The sequence below is a fragment of the Nicotiana tabacum genome, chromosome 10 (genome assembly GCF_000715075.1).
Source record: "Nicotiana tabacum cultivar K326 chromosome 10, ASM71507v2, whole genome shotgun sequence".
Taxonomy (NCBI): Eukaryota; Viridiplantae; Streptophyta; class Magnoliopsida; order Solanales; family Solanaceae; genus Nicotiana; species Nicotiana tabacum.
Window position 1 is genome coordinate 23,860,734 of NC_134089.1, and position 25,277 is coordinate 23,886,010.

General features: G+C 38.9%; 1 protein-coding gene across 1 annotated transcript; it reads left to right on the top strand.

Moving 5' to 3' along the window:
- Nucleotides 1-19,541: 19,541 nt before the first annotated feature.
- Nucleotides 19,542-23,647, top strand: LOC107763841 (putative E3 ubiquitin-protein ligase XBAT31). The gene is made up of 8 exons (XM_016582343.2): nt 19,542-19,863; nt 20,243-20,302; nt 20,496-20,567; nt 20,660-20,781; nt 20,965-21,105; nt 21,184-21,291; nt 21,907-22,165; nt 22,752-23,647. Exons 1-8 carry the CDS (start codon nt 19,681-19,683, stop codon nt 23,175-23,177), a joined length of 1,371 nt encoding a protein of 456 aa, XP_016437829.1. The 5' UTR covers nt 19,542-19,680; the 3' UTR covers nt 23,178-23,647.
- The last annotated feature ends 1,630 nt before the right edge of the window (nt 23,648-25,277 follow it).

The following is a 25,277-nucleotide window of genomic DNA, read 5'->3' on the forward strand; positions in this document are numbered from 1 at the left end:
TGGAACTCCACAAATGTTTTGCTATACTCCAATGATTGAAAAATGGACAGAGAAGCTATTTACACTATTCTTTTCTTCTCCCTTGAGTTTGTCTCCTCACACACGGGGAAGAATGGAGAGGAGGCGTTCACCAATTGATGCATTTTCAAAAGGCTCCTATATCTTTTTGTGTAATGTTGTGAGTGTATCCGCTACTTGAAGTCCAAAAATTCATAACTTTCTATCATTTTATTCATTATATAACGGTATATAATTATGTACTCCATAATTATATATAATCATGTATCATTGTGAGTATCTACACACGTAGGCAAGGTTATACATAGTATATACACTTCATTGAAATTTATTTTCTAAACTTAGACATATATTGTGTTATCGTTGTACAAGAACAAAGGTGATATTCAGTATTGTAATAACTATAGGGGTATCAAGCTACTAAGTCATACCATGAAAGTTTGGGAGAGTATGGTGGAAGGGAAGGTAAGGAGGGCGGGGTCTATATCAGACAATCAGTTCGCATTTATGCCGAGTCGTTCTACCACGGAAACTATCCACCTTAACAGGAGGTTGGTAAAACAGTACAGGGATAGAAAGAAGGATTTGTACATGGTGTTTATTGACCTAGAGAAAGCATATGACAAGGTCCCTAGCTAGGGAGGTTGTTTGCCGATGCCTGAAGGTGAAAGGTGTGTCGACAACATACATTAGGGTGATAAAGGACATGTATAATTGAGCTAAGACTCGGGTTAGAACTGTGGGAGGTGACTCGGAGCATTTTTCGGTTGTTATTTGGGGTTACACCAAGAATCTACGCTCAGCCTGTTCTTATTTCCTTGGCAATGGATGCACTGACACATCATATCTAAGGGGAAATGTCGTGGTGTATATTGTTTGCTAATAATATAGTTCTGATTGATGAGATGCGAGGTGGCGTTAACGAGAAGCAGGAAGTTTGGAGACAGACCCTTGAGTCTAAAGGTTTCAAATTGAGTAGCACAAAGACAGAATATCTGGAGTGCAGGTTCAGCGATGTGAAAAGGGAAATAGACATGGACGTGAGGATGAGGGATCAAGGAGGATGTCACACACCGTATAGGGGTGGGTGTATGAAAGGGAGGTTAGCATCTGGAGTCCTGTGTGACAAGAATGTGCCACCAAAACTTTAAGGTAAGTTCTATAGAGTGGTAGTTAGACCGACGATGTTGTATGGGCTTAGGTGTTAGCCAATTAAGAATTTACATATCTAGAAGATGAAAATAGGAGAAATGAGGATGTTGAAATGGATGTGTGGATACACTAAGGCTTGATAAGATTAGAAAAAAAGATATTCGAGAGAAGGTGGACATAGCTCCCATGGACAACAAGTGGGAAGCGAAACTTAGATGGCTCAGACACATGCAGAGGAGAAGCTTAGATGTCCCGATTAAGAGGTGTGAACAGTTGGCTTTGGCAGATATGAGAAGAGGTAGAGGGCGGTTTAAGAATTATTAGGGCGAGGTGATCAGGAAGGACATGGCGCGACTTCAGATTTTCAAGGACATAACTCTTGATAGGAAGGTGGGGAGGTGTGAGCACGTGATTTTTGTTTCGCGCGACAATCGCTCCAAAAGAAATAAAAAATAATAACAATTGGTCCTGCTGTACAATTTTTGGATTTTTACATGGCACTTTGTTAATTATTTATGAATTTTTTGCCCATTTTATTTTATTAAAACAAAATACAAAAAATGTATGTGTCATGCATAATTTGAACCGTAATCCGGTTGTTAAATAGAAAATCATAAATAGGCATATTTGTCCGTGATTTTGTTTTTGCTTGATTTTACCTGTTTTAAAATATTTTAAGGTGTGTGCAAATAATTGTATTAAGTGTTTATTTAATTTTAATTTGATTTACTTAGGTTTTGTTTTTAAAATAAAGAAGAAAATAAAATAATAAAAAAAAATCTTTTCGGACTTGGGCCAATTTTAAACAAATTGGCCCAAACAAACTCAGCCCAAAACCCCTGTGAAACCCGGTCCACACCAGCTAACACCCAGAGCGTCCAAACGACGCCGTGTTAATCCAGTCTGATCTGGGCCGTTGATCTCAAATTGATCAACGACCAAGATCAATTCCCCATAACCCACTGAGGAACCCTACCTGTTTCAACCCGGACCGACCCAAACCCCTTTAGGATGAAACGACACCGTTTCCCCATCAGATGAAAGATCTGGGCCTTCCATCTTGCCTCATCCAACGGCCGAGATCAACCCACCCATCCCATATATAATCTTCCAACCATACCCTGCCCCCCTATCCAATACCCCGGCCTTCGTCTTCACAGACCCTTCCCCTTCAAACCCTAGCCGCCCCCATCTCCCTTCACCAGAAACCCGGCGGCATGAACGCCGGTGACCTTCCCCTTAACACCATAGAACCCTCTTGCCACCCTGAACCTGGATCTGTTAACCACCTAGCTCGAATCCCTTCCCACCTTCTCGAATCTTCATTTGAAGATTCGAGTCGGAACCTGACTTACACCGTTTGACCCCAGTTTCACACCAGACACTCCCCAGACCCACCTCGTGACCAAACCATGCTTGGTTTGGTCCGAATCTGACCAGGGAAGCATGAATCCCGGATCTAATTTTTGGAACCTTAGGGTTCCTCGTCACTGGTCCGTATCTGGTTCAAACCGAAGAGATTAAGGTCTAATGGACCTTAATCGAAGTGTTTCTCATCTGAGAAACACTTCGATATGAGTCCGTTTAGCCTTAAGAAAGGTCTGTTCGAGTCCAAGCTAGGGTCTTTTGATTTTTCGGGGTTTAAGGTGAGTTCTTTCTTTTCTTTATTTGTTTTGGTTCATCTGATTGTTTTAAAGGTCTGTTCATGTTTTGTTTGTGTCCCTGAATTTTATCAACTGTGCCCTGTCCACTTTGCCTGAACCTCTGTTGTTTGATTGAGTCTTTCTATTTGTTCTGATAATGTGTATGTAAGTGTTGTGCAATTAGCTGATTTTCAAATTTGAACTGACTAACTGATTCCTCGAGTACAATTTTCGCTTAGTCAGCACAATTCGAATCATGTGTCCTACACTGTTAAATGTCTGATTTTGGTTTCGATTGTATGTGTTATAACTAGTATAGTCGAGTCGACATATGTCGTCAATTAGTTTCAGTTGTCCGAACAATAACAAATCGACTTACTTCTGCTAAGCATTTGCTTGAATCAATTAGGAACTAAGTTTGTTTACTTATAGTTGTTAATTTGAATCAGAAATGCAAAAGGAATGTTTTGTTTAGTTACAGTTCTGAATTGGAGGGCATGTGCACTTGTGCACAACATGTGCATTTGTGCCTCACAAGTGCATTTGTGCACAGCCTGGTTCCTGCATAAAGGGCTTTTTGATTTAAAAATAGTTTGACAGCATATGCTGTCAGATATATTCTGCTGCCCATCATCCTGCTTTAGTTTAGAAATATTAAACCTCACTTAAAAGGTAAGTCTGCCAGGGAATATCATGGGGAGTTTGTTCTTATTTAAATAGTAAGTGGAATCTGAAAATAAGAGAGCACATGGGAGGGTGTTTGGGTGATTGATGAACAGGCTGTTAAGGGCAGACTTTAGGCTTATAAAAGGAAGAACTTCCATCAGTTTAAGGGGACAGACATAAGAGAGAGATAAGAGAACAGAGAGAACTAAGAAGAAGGAGAATTAAAGTTCTGAGAAAGACATACACACATACAGAAAGAGGGATATACACATAAAAAACTGAGATTGAATATTGAGAGTTGAGTTCTGAAAAACAGAAAACTGGATAAGTTTTCTTTTGATAACTCAAGTATAGTTTCAAAACTGAATATTGACATTTGGATTTTGGAAAGAAAGGAGATAGGGAGAGGGATATACAGAAAGCAGAAACTGTTTTCTTCTTCCTGCTGTTTTGTTCGATTCCTAGTTTGTTCAACCTGTTCAGTCAGTTCTGTTTTCTTTCAAGTGTCAGCTGAGTTTATCGGTTGGTTTGCATTGATTGATTCTCTTGGAATTGGTTTGTCTGAATTCTGATTCTACTCCCCTGCTTGTTGCTGTCATTTTGCTGCCTCTTTCTTTGTCTATAATTGCATTTTGCATTGGAATTTGTCCTGCTGTTGTTCATCTATTACTGCTGGTGTTTCGTTTACATTGCTGCTCAACTGACTCCCCTGCTTATTTCATTGTGAGCATCTCCTCAGGTACACATTTCGAATTTGTCTGATGTAACTGATGTCGCAATGAAAGATTGAATCGAAAGATCTGAAGGGATTATAATCATCTGTTGCTTCGCTTACAAATTTTATAACTATTGTCAAGTTGTGTAAATTTTAGTTTATAGCTAATAGAGAATACATTAGCAAGTTTGTACTTAAGTAAAGTTTATGTTAATCTGAAACTGCGGTATTTGATTCGTTTAGTTAGCATACAGGATGTAAATACGATCCATGGAATGTGACACTATTTATACAATTGTTAAACTTAAACTCATTCTTTCAACATGTTTGAATAGGTAGGGGCAAATGGCTGTTAAATCTAGCCAAATATAATACAGTTTTGAATCATCCAGTTTCGATTTCTTTAGGCAGTTTATAGGACTAGTTTTGAACATCATCAGTAACATCTTTTAATAAGGAACTCTATTAATCCTGTTTAAGCAATTTGATTTAAATTCGACTTAAGGATGTTGTTCGGATTAAGTATTGCATTTCATCAATCTCATATGTAATTTCTTTGTTCAACCAAAGCATTTTCGTAAGGTATGACGTCTTTTCACTTTATAAGTAATTAATCAGAAATTGATAGGAGTCCGGTTTAGGCCAAAGCATATACTTCAATTAGCATACATTTTTCTTTCTTCTATCTTCTGGAAACAAAATAATAGAAATGTAGTCACTTTAGGATACCCTCTTCTAAAATAATGAGACGAGCCTCGCTAAATAAAAAATGCAAATTGCGGGGCCCTCAATGATTAACCACAATAAATATCTAGAATTCAGGATAGGCTGTTTAGTGAATTCCACTGCCTTCCCCAAAGATAATAACGCGTTAGACTCTTTAGGCGCGATTTAATTAAATTATATTCTTAAAATCGGGTGTACATTGATGTGACCCAAATCCAAATCTCAACGGAGTCGAAATGTGTTAACAACCACGAGTGCATTAATTGTGACGTGGTTCGAGATGCATTTTCCCGACGTTGCAATTCTATAAAAATAAATGATAACAATAAAAGCGGTTTAAACTTAATAAAAGCACGTAAGTCATAACATGTATTTAAATCAGATATTTAGCCATTATAACAATTTAAGCGACCGTGCTAGAACCACGGGATTCGAGGGTGCCTAACACCTTCCCTCGGGTCAACAGAATTCCTTACTTAGAATTTCTGGTTCGCAGACTTCATTTGGAAAAGTCGAAAATTTCCTTGATTTGGGATTCAAGATAAACCGGTGACTTGGGACACCAAAAGCCAAACCTTTCCCAAGTGGCGACTCTGAATTAAATAAATAATCCCATTTCGAATATTGTCACTTAAATTGGAAAAACTCCACCCGCGCATTTAACCCTTCGGGGCCGGGCGCGCAAAAAGGAGGTGTGACAGCTCTGGCGACTCTGCTGGGGATGAATTAACCCAGAACCACTGGTTCAGGGTTCAAGAATTCGAGCTTAGAATAATTGTTATATTTGGCTTTATTATCTGATCTTTATTACATGTTTTTGCATAACGTGCTAAATGTTGTCTTTTACCGCTTTGATATTATCTGAACTGTATATAAACTGTGCCGAAACCCTTCTTTTCTTACCTCCGGGGAGAAGCTCGCTGGTCGAGACTCCCTATTCTGTTAGCGTCAATACCTGAAATAAGAAAGAGGTCGGACAAGTTACAAAGCCGGACGATCTCGCGGGTCCCCGGTACGTAGCCCCCTCCTCGACTCGAGTTGTCCGCTCGGGTACACAGTCTAGAACAAATACCCAGGTTACGAACCTAGAATAACTTGACTTCATGCCGGATCCCTAGTAGGAACGCTTATTTGCATCATGTTGCATTTGACTTAGGGGACTCAACACAGGGGTTGGGTCCGTCTAGGACTAGCAACCTGAAATGAAAAGACCATCCTCTTGCATCCCATTTGTTTCCGTGCATTTATTTGTCTCGAACATGCATGTTGCCTGACTTTGGAGTATTTGAAAATATAAACATAAAAAAAAATAATAAAAAATAACAGTGTATAAGGATAATTTTCTACTTTGAAAAATAGCAATGCCCAATTACTGTCAAAACTCTGCCGAAATTTTGCGATAATAAAAGGGGAAAATGTTTTATTTACTAAGAAAAAGAAAAACAAAAAGATAGAAAAATAGTCTTTTATTTTGGGAAGTTGTTTGTTGAAAAATAAAAGGAAAGAATTTTGTTCTAAAATAATTCGGTTAATTTGACCGAACTACGCGGGTCTGATTCTCACCGGATGTGAGATACGTAGGCCAACCTCATCGGTTCCGGACCCAATTTTCAAAAATCCAAAAAAAATATATTTCCCTTTAGTTCTTTCTTTATAAATTTTTCCTTAGAAAATATAAAAAAAAAAAGAAACAAAAAATAATATAGAAGTTTTCTTTAAACTCAAATAAAAATAGTCTCCTTCTTTCTCAAGTCTTTCATGTGAAATAATGTAATAAGAATTAAAAATCAGCAATAAAAAATCCAAAAAAAAATACTCTTTGCTTTTTAGTCTCTCTTTTGTAAAATGTTTTTTTAAAAAAAATATTTGAAAAATTGAATTTCAAAATATTAGGATTTTTCTTTGGAAGTGCTTTTGTAAATAAATAAAACTCAGAATTCCACATCATTTTCTTAAAAGTCCCTCTTTCAAAATTTAAGGGGCAACATCATATACATTCTCTCTTCCGTAGAAAAGGTAAAACAAACGGAAAAAAATCAACCAAACATATTTTCTTTTTTAATAAATTTCCAGAATTCAAGTCAAAAGCAAATAAATTTTTTTAGAAGTCTTTCTTTAAAAAATAAAACAAAAATCAAAATAAACAAAATTTTCTTTCTTCTTTTAAAGTATTTCTTTCAAAAATTCCAAAAAAAAAATTGAATAAGTAAATAAACAAAGAATAGTCAAATCTTTTAAGCCCTATGCTAAATGAGCACTTGCTTCTTTATTTTTATACTTGTTAGTTTCGAACTACGTAATGATCTGATTCACGTAGGCATCGTGATACGTAGGCAATCCTCATCGGATCCGGTCGCATTTCTTTTACTGCAAAATAAAAAAAACATAAAAGAAAAACAAAAAAAAAAAGAAAAAAAGAATATAATAAAAAGGGGAAAAACTAATAAAGAGGAAAAATGCCGGAATGACGCATGCTCTCGTAGCAAACATGTAGTAATCCACTTAACTGTATAGGTGCATCATGACCAACGTGAGATTAACTACCTGTTATTCGCTGCAAATTAACCGTGCGTTTGTCGTTGAGTATCCAGGGTTTTGAAAAGACGGTTGGTTTGGTGAAAGTCTGGCCTCGCACTCATACTTCACGAGGTCAAGGAGAAGTGTTCAACTACCTGTTGTTAGGACCAGAAGCAGTACTCACACTTACTTCACCAGGTCAAAAGGAAGTGTGGAAATGTCTTCAGAAATTCCATTGCAAACAATCCCTGTTTCCGAGGAGAGCTCGATCTCAGCCGTCCTCACACCTGAATCCGCAACTGCGGAGGAAAATAGAATCCTACGGCTCCGCATGTTGGAAATGCTGGACGATTGGAATAATGGGAAAGAGCCGCCAAGTGTCGTCCCCGGATTCCCTGAATTATTCTCCAGGTCAAGTGGGACTTCTAATGTCCCCATAAATTATCCTACTACCTCATTCGGGTACCCAGCCACCTCAGCCTTCTCTGCTGGATCGCCTTCTGAGCCTCATTCCCGAATGTCAGCCACCGATGCAAGCGTGAACATCTTTACTGCATCGCCTTGCCCGATTACGGCACAACCTGCCACGTACAAACCAAGCTTTGACTCATCCTCTTTTACATTCCAAGCACCATCGTTCTCAATGGAACCAACTAGGTTCGCCACCAGCACTAATCCTCTACCGCCTCAGTGCGAGCTTGCACCCAGGCAAGATCAGAACCCCAGAATTGCAGAACAAAATGAGATTGCCAAGAGAATGAGAAGCCTTGAACAAAGTTTGAAAAATATGCAAGGATTGAGCGGACAGAAGAGCGTCTCTTACGCCGACCTATGCATGTTCCCTCACGTGCACCTACCAGCAGGTTTCAAGACCCCAAAGTTCGAGAAATACGATGGGCACGGTGACCCCATTGCACATCTTAAAAAATACTGCAATCAATTGCGGGGAGCTGGCGGAAAAGAAGAACTGCTAATGGCATATTTTGGAGAAAGTTTGGTGGGAGTCGCTTCGGAATGGTATATGGACCAGGACATATCTCGCTTGGCATATATGGGATGATCTTGCCAGAGACTTCGTAGGGCAGTTTCAATATAATATTGACATCGCACCAGACAGAAATGCTTTGTCAAACTTAAAGAAGAAACCCTCGGAAAGTTTCAGAGAATACGCCATCAAATGGCGCGAGCAAGCGTCAAGGGTAAAACCTTCCATGGACGAGATAGAGATGGTCACTACTTTTCTCCAGGCTCAAGAGTCCGACTATTTCCAAAACATGATGTCGGCCATGGGAAAGCCTTTCGCAGAAGCGATTAAGATTGGAGAGATGGTGGAGAACGGTTTGAAAACGGGAAGAATTTTGAGTCAGGCAGCCATAAGGGCAACCTCCCAAGCCGTCCAAAGCGGGTCTGGAGGAATGGCAAGAGGGAAGAAAAAAGAGGAAACATCCATGGCAGTATCAGAGGTGGGAGAATATCATAATCCCGGGCTTTGTTCTTCGGAAAGAACCTCGCAACATTATTTCCCCCACCAAAATGCGACCTACGCTCCTCAGCCCTACATGGTCATGAGCACCCAGCCTTATATCCAGCGGACACAACCAGTCAATCGGGGGCAGGCCCCACATCCTAGGAATCAGCCTCCTCACCGAAACCACTACAATCCTCGACCTCCTCAAGATAATTTCCATCCTCGGGAACCACCCAGGAGACCCAACTACACACCAATCGGTGAACCCTATTCCACCCTATTCCCTAAGCTTGTCCAAATGAATTTGTTGCAGCCCATACCACCAAACGGGCAGAACCCGGGATCACCATCATATCAGCGGGGTGTTAGATGTGCATACCATTCAGGGGTAGAAGGACACGACACCAACGACTGTTGGACATTGAAACAAGCTGTAGAGAATCTATTAGACCAAGGGAAGATTGTGTTGAGAGACGAGGATATCCCAAATGTGACCAATAATCCGCTGCCCGCCCACAACAACGAGCCGATAGTTGGGATGATTTGTGAAGACGAGGAAGTTGATCCGGCACTTAAAGCCATAATTGCTATTGGTGATACAGGAAAAGGACCCAGGGTAACTCCGGAGCAAGAAAAAGGAATAAGTGATGTATTCAAGCAGGCCTCTATGGTATGGGGGACGATCAAACAACCTCGGCCGAACGAGCCAGTGTTTGTCGGACGCATACCACAGGAGCCAAAATACAACAAAGAGGGAGATGATAAGGTGTCCCCGCTCGACGAGAGTGAGAAAATATGTGAGGCAACAAGGGAAAAGCTATGCGAAATACACATGGTCCAGCCAGGAGAGGGCACTAGCACCGTTGAAGTATCGTACATGGGACCAAGCACCAAGTTTCAAAACTAGAAGGCTACGCCATTCTTGATCAAACGGAAGTCCTAATGAACCTGTCTTGCCACCTTCTCTGCATCACGAATTACCCCAGAGGGTGACTCAGATGTTTTTCTTCATTTTTCATGTTTTTAATTTCCTGAATGTCAACCTTTTTCCTTATCTTCCCCAAAATGCCAAGAAATGAAATCATGTTTCATTACTCACTTTCTTCTTCTATGTTTTCTTTTGTGTTCTCTTCAATTCTGATAAATGCAGCTTTAAATAACATGACATGTTTACGGACTTCATGCCCGGATTACGAGAACTCCGATCAGATTTCAAATAATGAGTCAAAAATTTGAGATATAAAGAATTTGAAAAGTAGGAACAACTAAAGAAAATTGGTTCATGGTTTGGAAAATGTCCGTCACTAAAGCAGAGTTTGAGAGCAGTAAATGGGTTTAGACCCGTACAGAATGATAACCTTAATAACTGCGGTTTGTCACGAGCAATTGTACCAAGAAAGAAGGGTCCATACGTCATCGAAAAACGTTACCAAATGGAGCATTTGTATCTGGGCGACGTCGAAAGAAACGACATCAGCCTTGCTTGGAAAGCAGGTGCAGTGATATGTCTAAATCACTCTGGCGATATCTTTGCACAGTTTGAGATGACGAAGGCTTTCATTCTCGCTACCCAAACACTATTAACCCTTTGCAAACCCATTTGAGCTGGTTACTCTTCTTTGATTACCCTCTTTGGAACCTGAAAATATTATTGAAAAAAAAATGAAAAAAAGAAGAATAAAGAATTGGAAGAATTGGAAGAATGAGGAAATATATATACAAAAAACCAAATCAAAAAAAAAAATTCAAAAACAAAAGAATTTTATGAACTACGTCTGACTTGATTCCGAAAGGATACGTAGGCAACCTCTCCTTAGGGGTTCAATCACACCAAAACAAAAATCCAAAGTCCCCCAAAAGTGAAACTGGGGCAGAAGTTATAACGATTCAGCAATAATCCCACCCAAAAGGTTCCAAAGTTGTAGTTCAATCCAAATTCTTTTCACCCCAAACCTTTTTCAAGTCCTTCTGATCAATCAGCAAAGCATTTCAAAATAGGAAGATGGAATTATTTGGGTCCGATACAACAAAATGAGGAGAATAAAGATGAGAGAGTCTTGTCGGTGAAAACCTTTGGGCACCGTGAGGCGACGCGAGAAGAGAAATTGAAAATGAGAGAGCTTGTTTAGTAAAAACTCGCAAAGAGTACTAGCAGGCGACAGTAAGAAGAGAAATGAGAGAGGTCGACTAGCGAAAACCCGCAAAGGGCGTTGTCGGCCAAAAAGATGATTCCACCTCAGAAAGTCCTGGCAAGGTTCCCGGGTTTTGAAAAAAAAACATAGATCTGTTTTGATTCATGAGGAAATGCAAGTTCTCGGAGGTCGGGCATCCAGTCCAAAAGGCATGTCATGTCAGTTTGAAACTGACATACACTCCAGATAAGTCCTTCTTTTCTCCCCGAAAGGGGCGTTTCTCTTTAAACTCATATGTTCTCCTTTACATAGTTTTCTTTGAGTTCTTTTTGATCTAACTCTTAATTCCGTAATAATCGCAAAGAAAGGTGGCAGGACCGGTTTTACAGGGCTCCGTTTGGCAAGAGTCAAATAAAATGTACGACCTTAGTGGCGCGTCAGTTCCATCCCGACTGGCCATAATCCTCACAGAGTTCGCATTGGACAAATCCACACGGAGTTTCTCTTGTACAAATCCCCACAGAGTCTCCCTGATAAAATCCCCACCAAAATCCCCAAGCAGAACGGGACGGAAAAACCAAAGCCTTATAAGGCAAATCATCACAAAATCTGGAAACGCAAGTCTGAGTAGTCCAAAGGGTTTTGCATGTAAATCTAATCAATGACAGAGTTTCTCAATAAGAATTAGGCTAAGACAAAGCAATTGGAACGGTCAAGGCCCCCAAAACCAACCGCCATTTTCAAACTGATAATGTTTTCTTTGTGTAGGAAATTGAGACAGGTGCGACCCGAAGCAGCCATACATGAAGCTGGTGTAGCCCAAAAGAAATGGAGCACACAAGCATTGAAACAGCCTTGCAGCGGGAAAACGACCAATGGTAAGTTTCCCCATAATTCTTTCGTGCATTTCTGATAAATAAATAAAAAAAAAGAAAAAAAAAGAAAGGGGAGAACCAAAGGAAGGAAAGAAGACAAGGAATAAAAAATGAACATCTCAAAAGAAAAACAAATCATGGTAGCATAGGACCTCGTTCCTCAACTATCCCGGTATCAACCCCGGATCTCCCTGGCATAACCCAAGGAGCTTTTTCTATCCAAATTCCCGGCATAACCCGAGGACTCTTTTCCTTTTCGGCATAACCCGATGAATCCTCCCGGCATAACCCGATGAATCTTTTCGGCATAACCCGATGAATTTTTTAGCATAACCCGATAAACCCTCCCGGTATAACCCGATGAATCCTCCCGGCATAACCCGATGAATCCCCCCGGCATAGCCCGATAAATCTTTTCGGTATAATCCGATAAACCTTCCCGGTATAACCCGATGAATCCTCCCGGCATAACCCGATGAATCCCCTCGGCATAGCCCGATGAATCTTTTCGGCATAATCCGATAAATCTTCCCGGCATAACCCGATGAATCTTTTCGGCATAACCCGATGAATTTTTCGGTATAACCCGATAAACCTTCCCGGTATAACCCGATGAAGCCTCCCGGCATAACCCGATGAATTTCCCGGCATAACCCGATGAATCTTTCAGGCATAACCCGATGAATTTCCCGGCATAACCCAATGAATCTTTTCGGCATAACCCGATGAATCTTCCCGGCATAACCCGATAAATTTCCCGGCATAACCCGATGAATCTTCCCAGCATAACCCGATGAATTTCCCGGCATAACCCAATGAATCTTTTCGGCATAACCCGATGAATCTTCCCGGCATAACCCGATGAATCTCCCCGGCATAACCCGATGAATCCTCCCGGCATAACCCGATAAATCCTCCCGGCATAACCCGATGAATCTTCCCGGCATAACCCGATGAATCCTCTCGGCATAACTCGATGAATCTTTTCGGCATAACCCGAGAACTTTTTCCTTCAATCAGCATTAGGGTTTTAAACCCTAAACTGAATTTTTTTTTTTTCATTCAGCCAGCATTAGGGTTTTAAACCATAAACTGAGCTTTTCCATGCAATCAGCATTAGGGTTTTAAACCCTAAACTGATTTTTTCCTTTAGTCAGCATTAGGGTTTTAAACCCTAAACTGAATTTTTTTCCATTCAGCCAACATTAGGGTTTTAAACCCTAAACTGAGCTTTTCCATGCAATCAGCATTAGGGTTTTAAACCCTAAACTGAATTTTTCCTTTAGTCAGCATTAGGGTTTTAAACCCTAAACTGAACTTTTTCCATTCAGCCAGCATTAGGGTTTTCAACCCTAAACTGAGCTTTTCCATGCAATCAACATTAGGGTTTTAAACCTTAAGCTGAATTTTCCCTTTGGTCAGCATTAGGGTTTTAAACCCTAAACTGAATTTTCCTTTAGTCAGCATTAGGGTCTTAAACCCTAAACTGAACTTTTTCTCTTAATCAGCATCAGGGTTTTTAAAACCCTAAACTGAACTTTCCCCCAGTTGGTCAGTATCAGAGTTTCGACTCTAAAACCGAACTTCTCCCCAGCTAGTCGGTATTAGGGCTCCAACCCTGAACTGAGCATTTTTATCTTCCTTCATCAATTTTATGAACTTCATGGCGAATAATTCACGAAATTTTCCTAGTGAAACTGGGGCAGAAAATTTCGTTCGTTTGTTTTTCTCCCACAGGTCTAACCTCGAGCCACACGAATCGAAATGACCCACGAGATGAGTCTCAACTCAGAATCAAAGAAGAAAAAGACAAAAAGAAGATATCCCGAGATATCAGAGTGAATGGAAGGCGGATCGACTCCAACATTTGACTAAGGTCCTGAACTCTGCCAGACGCATTTTACTCAGTATCCCAAAGATTGAACAAGTCGCCGCAACTCGCAAGTATCAAGATTCGGATCAAAGTCTCCAAGCACAATCAGCTAAGACCCAAGATCAAGTCGCAAAAGAATCATAGATAGGAATCTTGTAACTCGCAGTTGACATGCATATAAGTAGTTAGTTCAGTTCCAATTTTCCTTTGGTTGTAATAAGGCGGTCAGTGACGCAACAGTGACAACAACAACAACAGTAACAGCCAGCATTGCAATCCCATGGTAGTCCCAGCTACCAAAATTCTCCCGAACTACATTGACCTGATTCCTGTTTAGCCCAGGATATGTAGGAAATATTTGAAGCAAGATTCGGTCAGATCTTTCAAAAACATGCTTCACACGGAGTAGTCCATAGGCAAAAATCGCTCATACACGCTCACTTTATCTTTGCACGAAAACTCTTCGTGTTTCCGAACAAAGAGGGGCAGCTGTGAGCACGTGATTTTTGTTTCGCGCGACAATCGCTCCAAAAGAAATAAAAAATAATAATAATTGGTCTTGCTGTACAATTTTTGGATTTTTACATGGCACTTTGTTAATTATTTATGAATTTTTTGCCCATTTTATTTTATTAAAACAAAATACAAAAAATGTATGTGTCATGCATAATTTGAACCGTAATCCGGTTGTTAAATAGAAAATCATAAATAGGCATATTTGTCCGTGATTTTGTTTTTGCTTGATTTTACCTGTTTTAAAATATTTTAAGGTGTGTGCAAATAATTGTATTAAGTGTTTATTTAATTTTAATTTGATTTACTTAGGTTTTGTTTTTAAAATAAAGAAGAAAATAAAATAATAAAAAAAAATCTTTTCGGACTTGGGCCAATTTTAAACAAATTGGCCCAAACAAACTCAGCCCAAAACCCCTGTGAAACCCGGTCCACACCAGCTAACACCCAGAGCGTCCAAACGACGCCGTGTTAATCCAGTCTGATCTGGGCCGTTGATCTCAAATTGATCAACGACCAAGATCAATTCCCCATAACCCACTGAGGAACCCTACCTGTTTCAACCCGGACCGACCCAAACCCCTTTAGGATGAAACGACACCGTTTCCCCATCAGATGAAAGATCTGGGCCTTCCATCTTGCCTCATCCAACGGCCGAGATCAACCCACCCATCCCATATATAATCTTCCAACCATACCCTGCCCCCCTATCCAATACCCCGGCCTTCGTCTTCACAGACCCTTCCCCTTCAAACCTTAGCCGCCCCCATCTCCCTTCACCAGAAACCCGGCGGCATGAACGCCGGTGACCTTCCCCTTAACACCATAGAACCCTCTTGCCACCCTGAACCTGGATCTGTTAACCACCTAGCTCGAATCCCTTCCCACCTTCTCGAATCTTCATTTGAAGATTCGAGTCGGAACCTGACTTACACCGTTTGACCCCAGTTTCACACCAGACACTCCCCAGACCCCCTCGTGACCAAACCATGCTTGGTTTGGTCCGAATCTGACCAGGGAAGCATGAATCCCGGATCTAATTTTTGGAACCTTAGGGTTCCTCGTCACTGGTCCGTATCTGGTTCAAACCGAAGAGATTAAGGTCTAATGGACCTTAATCGAAGTGTTTCTCATCTGAGAAACACTTCGATTAGAGTCCGTTTAGCCTTAAGAAAGGTCTGTTCGAGTCCAAGCTAGGGTCTTTTGATTTTTCGGGGTTTAAGGTGAGTTCTTTCTTTTCTTTATTTGTTTTGGTTCATCTGATTGTTTTAAAGGTCTGTTCATGTTTTGTTTGTGTCCCTGAATTTTATCAACTGTGCCCTGTCCACTTTGCCTGAACCTCTGTTGTTTGATTGAGTCTTTCTATTTGTTCTGATAATGTGTATGTAAGTGTTGTGCAATTAGCTGATTTTCAAATTTGAACTGACTAACTGATTCCTCGAGTACAATTTTCGCTTAGTCAGCACAATTCGAATCATGTGTCCTACACTGTTAAATGTCTGATTTTGGTTTCGATTGTATGTGTTATAACTAGTATAGTCGAGTCGACATATGTCGTCAATTAGTTTCAGTTGTCCGAACAATAACAAATCGACTTACTTCTGCTAAGCATTTGCTTGAATCAATTAGGAACTAAGTTTGTTTACTTATAGTTGTTAATTTGAATCAGAAATGCAAAAGGAATGTTTTGTTTAGTTACAGTTCTGAATTGGAGGGCATGTGCACTTGTGCACAACATGTGCATTTGTGCCTCACAGGTGCATTTGTGCACAGCCTGGTTCCTGCATAAAGGGCTTTTTGATTTAAAAATAGTTTGACAGCATATGCTGTCAGATATATTCTGCTGCCCATCATCCTGCTTTAGTTTAGAAATATTAAACCTCACTTAAAAGGTAAGTCTGCCAGGGAATATCATGGGGAGTTTGTTCTTATTTAAATAGTAAGTGGAATCTGAAAATAAGAGAGCACATGGGAGGGTGTTTGGGTGATTGATGAACAGGCTGTTAAGGGCAGACTTTAGGCTTATAAAAGGAAGAACTTCCATCAGTTTAAGGGGACAGACATAAGAGAGAGATAAGAGAACAGAGAGAACTAAGAAGAAGGAGAATTAAAGTTCTGAGAAAGACATACACACATACAGAAAGAGGGATATACACATAAAAAACTGAGATTGAATATTGAGAGTTGAGTTCTGAAAAACAGAAAACTGGATAAGTTTTCTTTTGATAACTCAAGTATAGTTTCAAAACTGAAGATTGACATTTGGATTTTGGAAAGAAAGGAGATAGGGAGAGGGATATACAGAAAGCAGAAACTGTTTTCTTCTTCCTGCTGTTTTGTTCGATTCCTAGTTTGTTCAACCTGTTCAGTCAGTTCTGTTTTCTTTCAAGTGTCAGCTGAGTTTATCGGTTGGTTTGCATTGATTGATTCTCTTGGAATTGGTTTGTCTGAATTCTGATTCTACTCCCCTGCTTGTTGCTGTCATTTTGCTGCCTCTTTCTTTGTCTATAATTGCATTTTGCATTGGAATTTGTCCTGCTGTTGTTCATCTATTACTGCTGGTGTTTCGTTTACATTGCTGCTCAACTGACTCCCCTGCTTATTTCATTGTGAGCATCTCCTCAGGTACACATTTCGAATTTGTCTGATGTAACTGATGTCGCAATGAAAGATTGAATCGAAAGATCTGAAGGGATTATAATCATCTGTTGCTTCGCTTACAAATTTTATAACTATTGTCAAGTTGTGTAAATTTTAGTTTATAGCTAATAGAGAATACATTAGCAAGTTTGTACTTAAGTAAAGTTTATGTTAATCTGAAACTGCGGTATTTGATTCGTTTAGTTAGCATACAGGATGTAAATACGATCCATGGAATGTGACACTATTTATACAATTGTTAAACTTAAACTCATTCTTTCAACATGTTTGAATAGGTAGGGGCAAATGGCTGTTAAATCTAGCCAAATATAATACAGTTTTGAATCATCCAGTTTCGATTTCTTTAGGCAGTTTATAGGACTAGTTTTGAACATCATCAGTAACATCTTTTAATAAGGAACTCTATTAATCCTGTTTAAGCAATTTGATTTAAATTCGACTTAAGGATGTTGTTCGGATTAAGTATTGCATTTCATCAATCTCATATGTAATTTCTTTGTTCAACCAAAGCATTTTCGTAAGGTATGACGTCTTTTCACTTTATAAGTAATTAATCAGAAATTGATAGGAGTCCGGTTTAGGCCAAAGCATATACTTCAATTAGCATACATTTTTCTTTCTTCTATCTTCTGGAAACAAAATAATAGAAATGTAGTCACTTTAGGATACCCTCTTCTAAAATAATGAGACGAGCCTCGCTAAATAAAAAATGCAAATTGCGGGGCCCTCAATGATTAACCACAATAAATATCTAGAATTCAGGATAGGCTGTTTAGTGAATTCCACTGCCTTCTCCAAAGATAATAACGCGTTAGACTCTTTAGGCGCGATTTAATTAAATTATATTCTTAAAATCGGGTGTACATTGATGTGACCCAAATTCAAATCTCAACGGAGTCGAAATGTGTTAACAACCACGAGTGCATTAATTGTGACGTGGTTCGAGATGCATTTTCCCGACGTTGCAATTCTATAAAAATAAATGATAACAATAAAAGCGGTTTAAACTTAATAAAAGCACGTAAGTCATAACATGTATTTAAATCAGATATTTAGCCATTATAACAATTTAAGCGACCGTGCTAGAACCACGGGATTCGAGGGTGCCTAACACCTTCCCTCGGGTCAACAGAATTCCTTACTTAGAATTTCTGGTTCGCAGACTTCATTTGGAAAAGTCGAAAATTTCCTTGATTTGGGATTCAAGATAAACCGGTGACTTGGGACACCAAAAGCCAAACCTTTCCCAAGTGGCGACTCTGAATTAAATAAATAATCTCATTTCGAATATTGTCACTTAAATTGGAAAAACTCCACCCGCGCATTTAACCCTTCGGGGCCGGGCGCGCAAAAAGGAGGTGTGACAGGAGGTTGAGCATTGGGTTTGAAGTTTAGGAGGTAGTCGAGCATTCTTCTACTTTGTACTAGGGGTAAGGCTAGTCTGATAGTGTTTTGTCTTGGAATGCTAGTGGCTTATGTTGCGTTCACATTATTTTTCTTTTTTACATAGTAATGTGTCACAATTACTAGTTATTATTATTGCTTTTCCATCTATTTTTTATCTCTTACGATGTTGATGTTATTGTTCTGGTTTCTGTTGTTGTTCCGGATCTACTGTCTCCTTTTGTCTTCATGAGCCGATGTTCTTTCGAAAATAACCTCTCTACTCCTCTGGGGTGGGAGTAAGTTGTGCATACACTTTACCCTACCCAGATCTCACTTGTAGGATTTTATTGGATTGGATTGTTGTTATTGTTTACGTATATTGTGTTACTCTAGGTAAATTTGTAAAGGGTGGTACGGACCCCTTTGGCAATAGATTTTATCAAAATATATTTGGGTTTTTTTTAGCAAATACATGTTTGGCCATAGATTTTCTCTACATTTTGGCAAATTCCTAAAACCTAAAACCCAAATCTCATTACCAGCCCAAAACCTGATTTTGGCCCAGAATATCACTATTACATCTTTTAAAAATTGCCCCAAACTTTTGTATTTTATAAAAGAGCTCACCATTTATTATTTTATAATAATGTTGTTTCGTCTTCTCGATCATCTGATAGTGTATTATGTAGTTTATTATAAAAATAATACTTTTGTATCAAATTGATTTATGTTCAAGACTATGGTTTGAGATAATGTTATTGATAAAGGTACTGTTAGATATTTGTAATAGTTTTTAGAACTTGTGGGTATAAGTCATGTTTCATGTTTTTTCAAAATAAAAAGTAAAACATGTTTTAAAAACTTATGTCCAAACATATTTTCATTTTCAAACCAAACTTTACCCGGATTAGATTTTTCAAAATAAATTTGAGAATTTATGACCAAAGGCTAGTAAAATGTGCTATATTTTCCTTTATCAATTTTTAGAGGGTGTCATATTTTCTTTCAAAAATTGAAGCGGAATATTCTTGATACTATTCAGTCCAGTAAAAGCGAAGTCCACAAAGTTAAAAAGGTCAAAAAAAACTGACAGCTGCCCGATAATCCACCAAACAGCAACGGGCACCTACCCGATCTCTTACCGGGCAGGAACAAACTCCGAGGTTACTTCTCTACTCCTTTTTTAACCTTTATCTCCCTCTTGCACTACCATAACTCAGCGCCTAGCGCTAATATTTTACTCCCACCACACACCCACAGTGCCCCCTCCGCCGTGGTGGGTGGCGCGTGATATCCACTCGCGGGGCACTTCACCTCAATGCTAGTAGGGAGGTGATGGGGCAGAAGTTGAGCTGTGTACAGCAACCCCATGAACATGGACTGTTCAGTGCAGTCCAAAATGGTGAGCTTGAAAAAGTTGAAGCTATGATTAATGAAGACCCAAATGTGCTTCATATTACCAGTGTTCGTGGGAAGCTCTCTGCACTTCATGTTGCTGCTGCTAATGCACAGATCGAGGTTGGTTTTTCATTTTCTTGGAAAAAAAATGCAATCTTTATTAGTTATCCGGTACCGGTGCTGGTGTGAGGTAGCATGTTCGCCTGAAATTAGTTGAGGTACACACAAGTTGGCCCGAACACTACAGTTGTAGAAAAAACTGTGATCTTTACTTTCTTGTTCTTTTTTTTTAAGGTGGGTGTCAAATGTTAATGGTTCGTGATTCTTGATGAGTCATTTTGGGTTCTTTTTTTTTTCTTGAAAAAATGTAACCTTTACTTTCTTGTTAATTTTTTTTTTTACCGTGGGGTGTTAAATCATAAATGTTAATGGTTCTTGATCCTTGATAAGTCATTTTGGGTTTTTTGCCATTTTGATTCTTGGTTTTGATAATGGATAGGTGCTATCTGTTCTCTTGGATCGTGGGGTTAATCCAGACATTTTGAATCGCCATAAACAGGTAAGTGGCAGTTGTAGTTGTTGTTGTGATTTGTGTGTTTCTGGTGTATTTTGCCAATTTTATATACTCTATTTGTCAAGAAGTTTCATTTTGTGATGTTCACTTGTTTGCAAAAATGTCCTTTTTTGAACAATAGGCATAGATAATTGTTGAATTTGTTTTTTTGATTTGTTTCATTGTGGAAATATTTCAGACCCCATTGATGTTAGCTGCTATGCATGGAAATGTGTCCTGCGTGGAGAGATTAATTCAGCGAGGTGCTAATGTAAGTGATTCTTTGCATAATTTTTTTCATGATAGTCTCTTTGACTGATTGAGATGGGTAGTTAATTGGTCTTTATTGGTCGTATGTTTTAGATTTTAACGTTTGATTCACTACATGGAAGAACCTGTTTGCATTATGCTGCTTACCATGGCCATTCTGACTGCCTGCAATCGATCCTTGCATCCGCTCATTCGGCTCCTGTTGCTCAATCTTGGTAAATTCCAAGTCTAGTTTAGTGACATTTACTTCAAAAGACTAAACTTCTTTTTCATCTACCCTTCAAAGTCCCCCTTTTTGTCATTTTGTGATGCCTTACAAAGGGCTTCTTGTATTCGAGTATTACCACTTTATTATTGAAGGGCTATATGTTTACTCTTTTGCTTGGATTGGAGTGCAGGGGATTTGCGAGATTTGTGAACATAAGAGATGGAAGTGGTGCAACTCCATTGCACTTGGCAGCCCGTCATGGTAGACCAGGATGTGTCCGGATTCTTCTGAGCAACGATGCTCTTGTCTGTGTTTCTAGTGGTAGCTACGGGTAATAAAACGTAGCCAGAGTGGTTTTGTAACTTTAGTGCCATATGTTGAAAGTCAAATTGACATTAAGATTTTGCAGCCGACCAGGAAGTACACCATTGCATTTGGCAGCTCGAGGAGGTTCTTTGGACTGTGTACGGGAGTTACTTGCTTGGGGTGCAGATCGACTTCGGAGAGATTCTTCTGGGTGAGTCCATATGCACTTTCTTTAAGTTATGTGGTTTTGTGAACTAACCATTGCATACCTTTTCAAGTAATGTGGGCTTCTGCACTAACCATGTGCAGAAAGTATCTTAGTTACTTCTTGATTATTTTACATTCTTGATCTCTATCATTCTATTTATGAAGGTTGACACTTTTAGAATATGAAGTCATCAAAAAGTAAATTCCTTTGTGGACTTTTTCATTCTGTGTCTGTATTGTCATGCTCCTTTTTGAATAATAATAATAATGACAGTTAGGCAACAAACCAGAATATAAAGTCACCACAAAGTAGTTCCCTTAAGAACATCCAATTTACACATTGAATCTTTCTCTGAAAAATTATGAGGTTCAAGCTAAAAGCATGATGAAAAGCGTCAAAGGAGAAATTGGGTTTGAGTTACATATGCGGAGACCATTGGTAACTTCTAGATTGTCAAAGTATGTCGCAGTTGAAGCCTTACTTTCTTTACCCCTTTCTCGTAACTGTCATTTTATTATTCCAAGTCCTTCCGGTTCTATTTGTGGTATTTATTCAACTCTTTGCAAGTAATCCTTTTTCGAATATGGAATTAATCAGTTGTAAATGGGATCTCTACAGGCGAATACCTTACTTAGTTGCTTTGAAGTACAAGCATGAAGCATGTGGTGCTCTCTTAAATCCATCATCTCCAGAGCCTTTGACCTGGCCATCGCCCTTGAAGTTTATTACTGAGCTTGACGCCGAGGCAAAAGCTTTACTAGAAAACGCTCTTATTGAGGCCAACAAAGATAGAGAGAAGTTGATATTGAAAAAGACAGCTGTCTCACATACATCGCCTTTACATTGTGATTCTGGCCTTGAGAGTGATGACTTTGAGGTAATAAGTCTCAAGCCCTATAAAACATAAGAAATTATCAATTAAATTATTCTGCATCAGCTGCTGCAATTGTTTGCCTGGTCATGTAAAATATTATGTTTGATATATCATTTTGCCCAAGAAGGTATGCCTAGAATTTTCCCGTGGAGAATAAATAAATGGATGTACATATAGGGTTATGACACTGTTGCTTGGACGCAATCCTTCCTAGAACGATGACGTATCTTGTTAAAATGTGTAGACATCGCAGAGGAGATTATCGTCATTTCATTTTCTTTTTGGGTAATGTGGTAGTAGAAAATATGCGCTGTGGTAGTTGGACAAATGTTAACAAACCATTTCTATTATACTGCTCTTGTTTGTTAATCCATATGACATTTCCATTTTGTAGAGACAGAGAGGAAAACCATAATTTTGCATAACATTTGAATTGATGGTTGGCTGTTATGTTTCATCAAGGACTCATCTGGTCTATACAACTCTTTCTACTAATCAGCAAATGAAGAAAATGAAGATTTTAACACATTTATGTTAGACCTTTTCCTATGAATCTGCTTTTTACAAATCGTGCTTTTGTTTCCAACAGGGCAGTGATTTTGAGCTATGTTGCATATGTTTCGAGCAGTCCTGCACAATTGAGATTCAAAAGTGTGGCCATCAGATGTGTGCTCATTGCACTCTAGCCTTATGTTGTCACAATAAGCCCAACCCTGCAAGTAATAATAGTGAGAAGGTTCCAGTATGCCCCTTTTGCCGGAGTGATATCACTCATTTAGTCGTGGTCCAGAATAAAGTAGACAGTTACGAAGAGGAATTGAGTCCCTCACGGCCAAGAAAATCAAGAACATCTTTCAGCCTTACTGAAGGTGGCAGCAGCAGCAGCAGCAGCAGCAGCAGCAGCAGTAGCAGCAGCTTGAGAGTTTTGTCACCCTTAGCCTCATTCGGGAAGTTGGGTGGTCGCCATTCAGGCAAAATTGGTGCAGAATGCATTGAAGTGTTTGCCAAGCCTTAAGAATCAATTCCAATGGGACGATAATAACTAGTCGTCTCTTCATTGATATCCTCTGGTCAATCGTCAGTCTGAATCTAGCTGTCGAGGAGTCTTGTTTCCAATATACCTTACATATATATGTATATCTATATCTATAGAGGTCCTGGGGGGGGTACTTTTGAGCTGTTTCAATAGCAGCTCAACTATCCCTTTACAATTTATAGGGGTTAGATTACGGAGCTGCTGCCTATTGGCAGTTAGTCTGCATACAACTTGCCAAATCTCCAAGAGTTGTATGAAGAACATTTTGTAGTATTCCATCTTTAAGAGAAATGTTGTTGGACTTAAAAAAAAAAAAAATAAAAAAAATAAAGAATGAGCCTCTAGTATGCAACCCCCATGTGATTTGGTCAAGTATAAGCAGAAATGTTACAGTTGAGACACTGTATTTTCTGATTTTAAGATTTGTTAGACTAATGTGTGTTTTTGGAGAGGAACTCTAGTTAATTACAAGGACAGTTTATATGAATCTAGTGTATAAATTCCAGATATAAGATACTGACAAATCCATAAAAATGTCTCAATCATCACCTACAATTTCCCAACAGAAGCATGGTGTGGATTACCTACTTGTGCAATCGAGTTGAGCAAATTATCTGAGTTATTTTTTCTTGTATAATGTTTATTTTCTTGTTGTATATTAAAAGATTTGCAATTCAAACTTGATCTTGAGCGGATAAGAACTTGACCTAAAATTTCACTTGAATAATTCTAGAATAATACTAGTACTAACCAACGGCAACATACCTAGTATAATCCCATAGAGTAGGGTCTAGGGAGGGTAGTGTGTATATGCACCTTACCCCTATCTTATGGATATAAAAAAGCTATTTTCAATAGAATCTCGGCTAAAAGCATAATTCTAGAATAATACTATGAACGAAATTTTATTTTATTATTTTATATGCGTGCACACACAAGTAGAATAGTAAAAAAGGAACGTTTTATTCCTATTAAAATTAATACTTTTCCAGAATAGTAAGTGAAATCAATTTAAAAAGTCAAATATAAAGTTCATCATATGTGATTGTCAATTGACAGAGGGTGAAAAGTGCATGGTTTGAGCGTGTTTGTGTATTATTTTTTTGTGTGAGTTGCGTGAGTTTACACTGTTTTTGAAGTGAAAATATGCACATCACGTGTTTTTTATGTGTAGGAACGAACTTGCGCGAAAAAAGATCAAATAGGAGAAAAATTGGCAAAAAAAAGTTGAAGAGAAATTTTGGACAGCGAAGCGAGGTTCGCTTTGCCAGACCGGGATCGGAGCAGATTAAAATCAGCTTCTCCAATCCAAATTAGGAGAAGCCAAATTCGCCCCAACTCAATCCTAAACCATATAAGTATGAGAGTAGCCACTTTTTGAAGGGGAGAAGACTTTGGGGAGGCAAGAACACACTTGAATCAAGGAGAAGGATTCAACTTCACGTTTTTTCCTCTTTCTTCCGGTTTTCCATTATTGGTTATGAATTCTAGTAGTTTAGTTTCGCATACTATTATGAATAGCTAATTTGTTATCTAGGGTTTTGATGAAACCTCTTGTAGGATAAATTCTTGTTATGTTTTTTTACAATTGAGTAGTTGGATTTCTCTACTTGTTAAATCTACGTGTTTATTGCTGTTGATTGAATGACCATCAATTGACTGTGCCTATTTAGTGTATATTGCTTGAGGGAGGGTACATATTTAGGTAGTTGTTGAACAACATCACTCCCAATGTATGCGAAAATCAATACGGAGGGTTTAAAGGCGGGATTAGGAATACCGAAACCTTGGTGTGATCTTAATGAACGGTAAAGTAGTACCAACTAGCATAGTTCGAGAGAATATGTCTAGTAAATTGTGGTAGTTGCTCGAAAGAGAATTACAGCATCTGAATTGCTCACGATTAGTAGAGAATACTTAGGAGATATTATAGGAGACGTAGCGGGAAAGATTCTGACAATTAGGAAAACTATAACTCTAGGTCTCCTTAATCTTTTCTCCAACCCTTAGTATCTCTAGTTGTTAATTTATTACTTTAATTTGTTAGTTAATTAGTTAAACATAAGAATCTTAATATTT

What these genes read in the sequence shown, in the direction of transcription:
- LOC107763841 (XM_016582343.2), top strand. Translation starts at nt 19,681, where the DNA reads ATGGGGCAGAAGTTGAGCTGTGTACAGCAACCCCATGAACATGGACTG. An exon ending in TTTTGAATCGCCATAAACAG is followed by an intron (nt 20,303 to 20,495) that starts GTAAGTGGCAGT and finishes GAAATATTTCAG; the next exon opens with ACCCCATTGATGTTAGCTGC. An exon ending in CTTCGGAGAGATTCTTCTGG is followed by an intron (nt 21,292 to 21,906) that starts GTGAGTCCATAT and finishes GGATCTCTACAG; the next exon opens with GCGAATACCTTACTTAGTTG.